At 49.3% G+C, this 11,084-nt stretch overlaps 1 protein-coding gene across 1 annotated transcript; it reads right to left on the reverse strand.

Moving 5' to 3' along the window:
- Positions 1 to 10,669, reverse strand: LOC109514303 (C2 domain-containing protein 3-like; the record flags this gene model as incomplete). The annotated part of the gene is made up of 20 exons (XM_019867247.1): positions 10,453 to 10,669; positions 9,458 to 9,727; positions 9,109 to 9,266; positions 8,190 to 8,362; positions 7,987 to 8,108; positions 7,610 to 7,742; positions 6,939 to 7,076; positions 6,220 to 6,367; positions 6,030 to 6,139; positions 5,752 to 5,943; positions 5,305 to 5,408; positions 5,115 to 5,233; positions 4,568 to 4,693; positions 3,921 to 4,328; positions 3,505 to 3,656; positions 2,380 to 2,626; positions 1,156 to 1,330; positions 860 to 1,043; positions 615 to 787; positions 1 to 59 (listed from the first exon to the last, which is right to left on the reverse strand). Coding segments are annotated over exons 1-20 (3,237 nt in total), but the record flags the coding sequence as incomplete, so codon positions are not given.
- Positions 10,670 to 11,084: the final 415 nt, after the last annotated feature.

The raw sequence follows: 11,084 nt of genomic DNA on the forward strand, positions 1-11,084 counted from the left end.
GGCGGGCGCGTCCGCTCGGACTGGGCGGCACTTGTAGCGGACGCACACGTCCAGGAGGCCTGACAAAACACACGGGTCACATTTCCATCACCAAGACAAGCGATAAGAAATGAGAATGGTGTCTGCTTTCTGATGATGTATCAAGCATTGCGCTACACTCCTCATGACATCATTTTATTACTAATTGCATTTTTTTCTACAAATATGAATAGGTAGAGAGGACCCCCTGCCCCCTTTTATCTGTGCGCCAATAGACCAATCAGAGGCCAGTATTGTGCGTTCATGAACTCTAGCAAAAGCGGCAGTTACGCCTATCCTCCGTTATTGACGGAAAAAGTCCCTTTTTGCTGTTTGTGCTCAAAATATGACTTTGGAGCAATCCTGTGGCATATAGACAGGTCATTACAGCGCAGTACTTGCGTTACGGGGAGACGTCCATGACGCTACTCCACTGGCCTCAATGTACTTACTGATTTCGGCAGGACTTCGGGTCGTATTTTGTGGCCTCTTCCATAGAACACAAGTACACGCCGTACATTTGTGAAGGGTGAACCGCAAATACGTGGACAATTACCGTACGGACAAATACTTCATATTGAGTTGAAAGTGCAGACCAGAGGGCAGAGGCTGATGTGCCGCCAGGCCGTCCACTCTGGGGAGCAGCGGTAGCGAGAACAAGCGGGCCTCGTCGGGATGGCGCCCCTGCATGGTGACCATGGCGCACAGCTTGGACAAGGGCAGAATTCCTTTGGCCACCAGCTGGTCTCGCACATTGGGATAGTAATATCTGCGGGAAGGTCAGCAAACGCACGGGTGTCACGGTGCCCTCCGGCCAAGTTGCGGACCGACGTCTACCGACCTGCACCACACTTCAAAATGGACACCCCCTCCGCCACTTAGACCTTGGCTGGAAAGAGAGCTGAGCAGTAGCTTCTGAACGGGAACGCCTTGGGGAGCCAAGAGGGCGTGCGTCTCCGTGTGGCCAAATATGGGGTCGGGCACACACAGAGTGGTGGTGGTACGAAAAGGCTTCAAGTTGGTGTCTGTTCAGGGAGGAGACGCCACGTTGAGATTGAAACAGAGAAGCAGTGGTAGTAGAAAGGAGGGACAAAATGACCCGAAAATGTTTGAACACTAAAGTTGGATGCCGCTTACTATATTCGTCGAGGGTGGCGTCCGCATCAGCGCCTTCCTGGCAGGGGAAGGCGTACTGGATGTAACAGTCGGCCTCCCCCCACACTGTCGACTGCAGAGGAGTCAGGCCCGTCACCTTTTCCACCCTGATCACGAACACGTGCTCGATCATCGCTCGTGCCGGTGGTGTGGTGATCTGAAAGGGAGGGAGCGGGCACTTGAGACAGACACGGACGGTGAAATTGAATCAGGTCGCAAACTGGACCCTTCTCCCTGTTGAGAAAACGGAATCGCTGGCATCGATGACGACTTGACGCTTCTCCTCTACCGCTGTAGTTTGAATGGGTGATGCGTCAGTCGTAACGATGTTAAACGTCTTCACATGGAGACGGAACGTTGTCCACAATGTCCATTTCAAAAGGTAAGTTGAGGGAAAAGTAGACACGGTTGACATTCAGACATATGTCCATATTGGTCATTTCCTCCTTAAGGTTCCGCTGGATTATTTCAGATTCTTTTGAAAAGTAAATCAAAAAAAATAAACAAAACCGACTGCAGAAGTCACATGCCCCACTCCCAAATTTGCACTTTTTTTAGGGGGGGGGGGCTCTCTCTCTCTCTCTTTTTTTTTTAATTCGCTGCGAAACCTGCCAGATTGCCGTTTTCGTGCTCAGAATAAAAGCATTACTTTGGCGCCATTTGGTGGCTTCTTGCTGTGAAAGAAGTTTGTGGCAGTGAATGGAGACGTGGACACATTTATTTCCACATGGATAGTTGGAGCGGTAGTATTACCTTACCACCATTACGCAGCATCTGTACGGACTTACAAACCTTTCAAATTGGGATTGTCAATTTACTTGAGGTGTTTTGCTATTCTTGACTATATTAGCATTTGCAATGTGGTTGGACTCTGTCCATTCACTGTATTGCCATGGAAAAAGTGGTTTGACAGCGCAAGTTTCTTCAATTTCTTTTTCGTTTAAAATGCCTGGTGCAACTAAAGCTACAATGGTTTGGACAAATAAAAGGATGAGTCGCAAAAAAGAGCTCGTAGGAGTTGCATTTCGAACCTGATACCGAGTCCACCGGAAAGTTTTTCGTCCTGAAGCCAGTTCAGGTCAGCGGCGGCCACTCACGTTCTGCCACCCGGATATACGCTACGCGCCTGCTGTTTGCAAACATTATGCAACGACTCTCGGCTGACTCTGAACATCCAGTGACGAAAAGCACGAAAGCTGTCGAAACCTTGGCGGGCCTGCCGGGCTGGTGGTCGAGCAGGTGAAGCGGTCTGAGGGGCGGCCGGCCCGGCGCCTCGCCCTCCTCGTCTCTGGCGCGCTGCAGGGCGAGCACCTGCTCGCAGAGGCCCATGGCCAGCGTGACCCTGAGGCTTCCTCGGCAGCCGCCCGAGAACACGTCCACCACTGGCATGTAGCAGTCCACCCCTAAAACGGGATACTGCGCCCGCAGAAGGAGGTGGGCGATCTTTGGATCCCTGTGAGGAAAAAGGGTGGAGACTGGTAACCCTTTTCCACCCAAACAAACTTGGTGCTCGTGGGGCGCCACAGCCAGTGCAGTGCTTAGTGGGTGCTTAACGAGTTCTTCTGAAGAACGTGTTTGGTTTTCCACCGGTTAAGAGCCAAGTAAGAGCGACGTCATCGTATAGCATCCAAACGTCACTGCTTACGTCGACGTTTAGCCAAGAGTGCCTGTGCTATTAATGATCATAATAATGCACTGTTAGCATCTGCTAGGCAACTTAGCATAGCGTTGATTAAACTTGGACAGTAACAGTCAGGGTCATGCAATCGGCAAACGCTTCTGTCCTTCAGAATCAATGAAATGACGAGGCTGGCCACCAGTCTGCGATCGCGTGCTATCCGGGCATATCCGCCATCGTTCTCGGGGTGGGACAACAATTGTGCAGGAATTCACAACTTCTGTGTGTCCAAGGAGTCATTCCTCCACATCTGCGATCGTCATGATTAGCGCACCAGTTTCAAGCGCCAGAGCGAGAGCCAATTTCGGTGGTGGAAAAAGAAAGAACTGGTGCTCAGCTGGGCACTGGGCCGGAACTAGCGCTAGCGCAGTGGAAGAGGGCCATGAGTATCACTTCAATAAAGGCATCTCACCGAAATAAATGTCTCCTTTGTTTCACCAAGAGGGTAGTGGGGGAAAGTGATTGCAACTATCTCAGTTCAACGAAACTGGCGTTGACTCGTGGACATCCGTTTTGAAGAGTTAGCTTGAGCATTTTCATTGCCGCTGAGCAAAGCAAAAAGATGTAGCAGGTATAGTTCAGGCAGCGCCATCCGATACCGGTCGCAGCAGAAAGACTGCAGGTACGCTCATATCGAAAAGAAGTCAACTTGCCTGAAAGACATGTAGAACTGGTGGAGAGGCAGCTTGACGAGACCGAGCAGTGTCTCGTGGCCGGAGCCGCCCGTCTTCTGCCAAACTTCAATTACCATCACATTGTTCCTCATCCGCTCCAGTAAGTGTGCAGTCAAAGCCACGGGAGTTACCTGCAGGCAGCGGCGGGCAAACAGATGTGTGCAAATATTGAGTTACCCCCGACTCAAGTTTACTTTTTCAACTTTGTGGAATAAATGGCAATTGGCAAAAGTGGTGGTTGATCATAAATAGACACGAATTCGCTAAAAGCTCGTTTTCGTCGGCAGTCCCTGTGCCAGATGTGAGGAGACACCTGGGTACGGAGACCGAAGAGACAGAGCGTGAGGCATCGGACAAGACAGGCACCTCGGTTTTCAAATAAAGTCACATCCTACCTGGACAAAATGAAAGGAAGGATTGGCGCGTCCCCAGCTGACCGCAGACCTCGCCACCTCGTCACACCAGAAGAGCTTGCAGTTCAAGTACACGTTGATGGCCTGCGCCGGCCCACCGGTGAAGTTCTTGCCATCCGGCACCATCAGCAACGTGTGCAGCAGGACCTCGGGCTCTTCCACCGGCGCGGCGTGGCGCGCGGACGCAGGCGCTCCTACGCAGGGTTGAATGGCAAGGTTGAGGGAGAAGTCTTCCGACGAGCGAGCGGCGAGATCCTCCGAGCAAAAGTCGACGCATTGTGACGTGGTGCGGGAGCCCCTCTGAGGGCTGCGCGTAGGCCGTGATGGCAAGGCCTCTCTCTTTTCACACACGTCGATGCCTCCGTTGTCGGTGGAAAGTTCTAGCAGCACCTAGGATAAAGTGACGTGACGGCGCAATCATTTTTAGCGATGGTGGTGAGAACATGGATCAAGTTCAACATTGGTGAAAAGTTCATTCAAAGTTCATGCATCGGTGCATTGTTTTTCTTGCAATAAACTGTTATTTTGCAATCAAAGTGCCCTTTTTTGTGTCGTTACTTAGTAGGAAAGCATTGTTTTGGATATTGGAGGTATCAACAATTTTCCATAAGAGACGTATCGTATCTTACCCTGAGAAGACAGAGTTCCCGCGTCGCGCCCTCCACGTTGTGCACCGGCAACGTGAGCGACTGGCTGAGCTGCTGGCTCTGCAGCAGACTTCGCAGCGGATGAGCGGCCTCTCCGATGAAAACGGCCTGCGGCGACAACGGGTGAGGTCACCATTGTTCTTTTCTTTCTCTGCAGTGTGTCTGTCAAAGGCTAAATTCGAAGTTTCTCCCACTGTGCCATTTTCTGTGTTTGTGCAGCACGTTGAAGGAAAATAAACACTTGCTTTCTTCTATAAGGAGTAGACAACGTAACCAACAAACTGCAAATCCAATTGCTGCCATTTTGAGCATTTTAATTCCATGAAGAAAAATGTTCAAAAATGTCGTTTTTTTCAGATCTCATGATTGCTTCCAGAGCTGTATATTTTATACAATACAGATGGTATTGTTATTTACACAGTATGTTCGTAATTTGTTCTTGCGTCTGTGGAAAGGCATCATGGTCATGATTATTGGTTTTAGTAGCGGTATGAAAAACATGATCAACATTCTGTTGTCAGACACTCACTTTCTTTTGGTCATTTTTTCTGGCGTAAATTCGAAACAGGAGATCCGTTGCCCACCAGACTTCCACCGATGTTTTGCTGAAGTGGACGGGAAACACTGAGAGCCGATGGAAGCTCACCGCTTCAAAATAGACAACCAGAGGCATGTCAGAAAAGAAAATACACAAACAAGCACCTGCCGGCATGCCGTACCTCCTCCTGCGACGTTACTGGAAGCAGCTCTGGTCACCTCCACGCGTTGGCCGTGTCGACTGGAAGAGGAAGTCTTGGGGAACGTATACTCGACAAAATACGTGCTGCCAAAAGAAGGGAAAAAAAACTCATCAGTCTTAACTGATACGTTTGTATTGGGGTTGGAGGGGTGGGCTGTAACCGATTCATGGTACCGTATTTTCACGACCGTAAGGCGCACTAAAAGTCTTACATTTTCTCCAAAGTGGACGGGGTGCCTAATAATGCGGGTCGCCTCTACACTACGCCTCTTAATACGGTGCGCCGTATGGTCGTGAAAATACGGTATTTCATTTCATTCCAACAACAAATTTTGATCTGATATTCAAGAAAAGCGAGTGAGGAACGTGGTCACGGAACAAATTCAGCTGCGTTTTTGCCAACTTTGATCTGAAAATCGTCACCTACCACTTCTTTCTGCGTAACAGTGAAGGAGATTTGTTCGGGGTCTTCTCGGGCGGGGGGCTGGCGCAACACGCGGGCACGCTCATGGAGTCGACTGTCACTTTGGCCCATCGCATGAAACTCAGAAACGTCAGCTGCTCCTGACTCAGGGGGACGGCGGGATCCGGCAGGGCACCTCGAAGCTCTGAAACGACACTAGCCAAAAGTTGCAACAATGTTAAAAGACACATTTGTGTTTTCCGTTGCAACATCTGACCTCCGGAGGCATGCAGCAGCCTTACTTGTCGCTCGTCCCGGTCGCAGGCTGCCGCAGGTGTTTTTCGGTCTCGGATGAAGTCTTCCTCTGCTTCTCGCCGCCGCCCGCTGTCTCATCCGCTCTCAGATCTGACGTCTGAATCGCAATCACGTCTTACAACCACAGACTGAAAACGGCAACTCTGGCGTTGGTTTTTACACATCTGAACTACTGACGGGACTTTTGTAGAAGAGATTTTCCAGCAAGCTGTGATCATATTGTGGGTCGCCAAGCTCGCTGTCGCCACTCACGCTGCTGTGACTCGACAGAGACTCGGGGAAGGCGCCGCCGCCCTGCCACAAAGGTGGCGGGGATGTCTTCAGCCTGAAGAGAAGCAAAAGCATTTCGCTAGGGGGCCACAACTATGTTTGTAAATAGCTATGTGACGAGCGGCCGCCACCTTTGTGGAACTTGTGTGTGTGTGTGTGTGAGTGTGTGTGAGAAAGAGTTTTCCTCTCATTTGGGGGCATTTTTTTACCCTATTTTTGCGAGGCTATATGACACAAAAAGGTTCCAGAAAAAGGCCACACTACCCCCCCCCCCCCAACACATATATACAGTATTTCTCTTCCATATTTTTCATAATTCTCGGTGCGTTGGAAGTAGCCATTCCAACCACCATTAGCCTTTTCACAAATATAAATTTTGGGAAATCTTTTCACGTTGCTATTCAAACCATACTCAACAGGGGTTACCAAACTACGGCCCGGGGGCAATTTGCGGCCCATCATCCATTTTTCGGCGGACCGCGACATGACCAAAAAAAAAATAGAATGCTAAAAATGACATTTGGCATGAGGTCAGTTAACAAAGGTGAAGGTGGGACGAGTGAGAAGGGAAAGTGGACGAATCAGGAGGCCTTCAAAGAAAGCACTTAAACAGCAAGCGCATGCACCTGCCCAGGAGGAGGTCCACAGCTCTGTGGTCCATGTCAGGGGAACAACCGAGGCCGCAGTCGCCGACCCGGTCGTTGTCCGCGTGCCTGACATCTGAATCGAAGCGCAGGACATTTTCGAGGACAATTTCGGGGGCCCTGCTGACATGAGAAGAACAAGAAGAGCCGTTAAGGGAGCTGCAGCGCTAATGCTTACGGTATAAGTTGTTTTTGACGACCAGTTTTTTGCTATATGAGGGCTGGCCTGGTCCAGATCCTCCTCGAATAATGGTGGAAAGGAGCCTCAAAATTCCGCTTGGAATGCATCCTTTCACAAAAGCTCTTTTTCTCAGAATTGTTCTCAGAAATTAGACTTTTCAAGAAACTTACCAATGTTCAACTGCTGTTTACTAACGAGTAGTAAAAGGTCGATTTTTTTTTCCCCTGATAAAAAAAGAGGGTTAAAGCTTTCTTTTGGTATGTTCCATGACTGTAGCCGGAGAACTCAATTTTCTGTGGGCCTTCAGAATTTAGACAAAGGGTCAAAAATGGCTGGCCACACCCGAGTAATGTTGAGTTAGCTGTAATCGTCTACAATGTGCAAGTGCTTAAATAGTGATTTAGGAGTGAATGGTTGCAAATGCTGCAGTTTGACGCGAGCGCACCCTTGAAGCACTTGTCAGGTCACTCACATGGGAAGTGGTCTGACGTTGTCCCTCTGGAGAGGGAGTTGGAGGTCTTTGAGAACCGGGGCGGCGTCCACGTCGCTTTTCAGTGCTGACACCAACATAGCGTCCCGAAGTTTGTTGCCACGCTCCAAAATGACTGAGGCCAAGAGAACGGAGTCCATTAGTTGGACCGTGAGCAAGCGGCGAAGGGGCCACACTGAAACCAAACTGAGGTACTGGAGGCGGACCGCAAACGTTTCAAAAGATAAGTAGGATTACAACTTTTTGGTTCGCATCGAACTTGGCGTCATCTCATGTGCTTCGTTGTGCGGCCCCAATCTTCCTGGCGTAATTTCTTGGCTATCTCACGGATGCTCGCCGTCTCGCCTTTTATGACGCACCTGACAGGATGTCATTTCCAGGCTGATCCACATCGATTTGGCCGTTCGCTCGCAAGTTCAAGTTCTCCACTGACTCATCTTGCTCTGTCTGCGTGGTTTGGGAATAGGAGCGGTCTTTCCCTCTGAAATCAGAAATAGCATTAGCGTCTTTTGTTTTATTTTTTTTTCCCCAGGCGCGGATGTGAAAACAGTCCTTGGCAAACCTTGACGTGTTTCCGCCGCCGCTCACGTTCAATTTGTTGGCATCGGGAGGTGGAGGCTGGTCAAGCGTAGCCGGCGAGGCGACCTGAGGAACGTTGCTGCTCAAGTGGGTGGCGGGGCCGGAGAAGTGGAGCGTGTGGCACGCTGCGGCCAGAGGCTCCAAATGGAGCGAAACCTGCAAGCGGAGGCAGGCGGCACTGAGCTTTGCCCTGAACCCCAAACGGAGAACGCAAGCGACATGACCTGCGCCGAGGCCTTACAACACATTGCAAAAGTTTTATTCACCGCAGTCAACAGGACAATGACTTACGACCGATGAACCTCTGAAGTTGTTTTTCGTGGGAAATTTAACAATCAAGGCGCACAGAATTGAGTTGGAATCACCCCTGTGGACATGAACTCCTGACTGTAAATCCCCGAATGATTTTTTTCTTGTTTTCAAGAAAGATCTGACTTGAACTTCCCTAGAAAAACACAACCCTTTTCTTCATAAAAAATAAATTAGAATTTGAGAAAAATGTACGTTATTTTCTCACAGTACAACTTTTTACCAGAAATAGAACTTTTTCTTCTTGAAAAGCTTCTTGCTCAAAAACGTACAATTTTTCTTGAACAAAATGTGACTTTCCTGGGGGGGCTTTTTCCATGGGAAACTTGCTTACATGATTGCCTGTACAGTTTGTGCAGGTTTCGGTTTGACACCGACTTCTGCTATTTCTATTATTTCCTAAGGTGGGGAAATAGTGGAGGTGTCAGAAAGCGTAGGAGAGCACATCCGACCTCAGAGGTTACGCTGCAGCCTTCCATTCGTTTTGCCTGCAGACCGACGTTTAAGCCTTGGCAGAGGTGCGTGCCTCCACCTGTGACATCACAAAGTCTTTGCTGGTTTGTTACACGCCAAGCGATCCGTCATCGTCTCACCTCCAGCTGGCCGAGCTTCTTGGATGTAGGTGACACCAGGGTGTGAAATCCGGTGATAGGCTGCGACTGGGAGAGGCGGGAGATCTCTTGCACTTGAGCGCGCGCCACGGGAAGGTGATCTTGCTTGCTCAAAACCTCCAGCACCAAGTTGCCCATATCTGGTGAAAAGCCGAGAGCCGATATCGGCGGCGAAAAAGTGTCAATTGCGCGGCTTTAAAGTTGATGTTCCGACGTTATCCGTGAACAACCTAAAATGACCGGTTCTAAGGCAAATGAAGGTTCATGATGATGTAAGATTGATTTTAGCAAATGATTTGCAATACCAAATCATTTCGTAGCCGCGGTTTACCTGCCAGGTAGGCGGTGAGCTGCTTGGGGCCGCAGCGCACGGGGAAGCGGGCCGTGGTTTTGACGCTCCTGTGCGACGACGCCGCGTCATCCGGGGGGCTGAAGTGAGTACCATCCGACGACTCCCCCCACCAGCGCAGACGCACCCGCGTCGCCGGCGGAGGCCTGGGCACGCTCCAGAGCAGGCGGCTCACGGTCACGCGCAGGAAGCCGCGCAGCTCACCTTCCACTAGGGGGGGCAGGCTGGTGGAGGCCGGCACATCGCAAAGTGCTGCAAAAGAGTCAGCGTGGGAAATTTCAGCACACACCCGTGTATCTAGTGGGATCCAACTAGATCAGGGATGGCCAAACTTTTTTCCTCATGAGAATGCCGTGTCAGAAAAACGACTAATTGACAATGCAATTACAGTAACTGTATGAAACAATTCCATTGACCATGCATGACTAAGTGTGCAACGGACTTTAGACTTGATGGTGGACTATTTCAAAGTAGTTGTGCTTATTTCCAGTGTGCAAAAAAGCGGTGGTTATTTTGTTTCCAGCGCACAGCGTGAGTACGCCCTTTGTGAGTGCTATGGATGCCACCACTTGACGCCCTGTCACATCATTGATTCTCCATCCAACATTTATTCTTTCATCTTCCAAAAACTGCAACCCATTGTTGTTGTTGCTGAACACGTTAACCGGTGAAGACGGTTAGGGCTAGGTTACTCATTCGATAAAGCCTACCGTCAGTTCAAAGGTGTCATGACGTCATACAAACGATAATTAAACGATACGTGAACAAGGCAGGACATAGATGGTTATCATCCTAAAACAGAAGCCTGAACTGCTGTCATTGCAGCATTGTTATCGTTCTTACAACAACAACGAAACACCTGGACGAGACCAAAATTGAAAACATATTCTGTACAACAATACATATTGACCACCAGCCGGGCTGACAGCTTTTTGCGAACTTAGCAAGCTAGCCGGCTAACAAAAACAACACTTTACCTTTCTGCTTCGTGCCCCCGGCGGAGCCCTGTTTTCGGCTCTTCATGAGGCCATTCGGGGAATACGACGAGCGAAAGTGGCCAACGAGACGACACCGTCGGCCGCAAACATTATTCACTGATTAAGAAGTTTCAGACAAACACATCCTAGAGAGCACACAGACAAACTGTCCCGCGCCGAACTGTTGACCTCAACGCCAGTCCCGCCTCCGCTGCCGCCCTCTGAGGCATGACGGGAAATGTTGTTCACCACTGGCATTGACGGACATTTTGTTTCGTCACTGCTTGCATCATTTTCATCTTGCGGTTTGCTGTTTGACGAGATTCATTAATTTGATTTGATTTCAGACATTACAATTTAAGACATAGAACTCTTAGAAGCCCCACCCCCCCTTCTGCTGACACGCACTAAAGCATGACGGGAAATGTAGTTTACAAGTGACGGGGCAGACTTATGTGCCGACACCAGTAGATGGCGGAACTTAATTCAATAGTCGTTTGCTATGATATACAGTACTATACCTGTAATTCAACATAACAAAATATAATATAATATAATATAATATAATATAATATAATATAATATAATATAATATAATATAATATAATGTAATATAATCATAGAGGTGTGAC

Source organism: Hippocampus comes, unplaced genomic scaffold (assembly GCF_001891065.2).
Source record: "Hippocampus comes isolate QL1 unplaced genomic scaffold, H_comes_QL1_v1.1 scaffold49, whole genome shotgun sequence".
NCBI classification, from domain to species: Eukaryota; Metazoa; Chordata; class Actinopteri; order Syngnathiformes; family Syngnathidae; genus Hippocampus; species Hippocampus comes.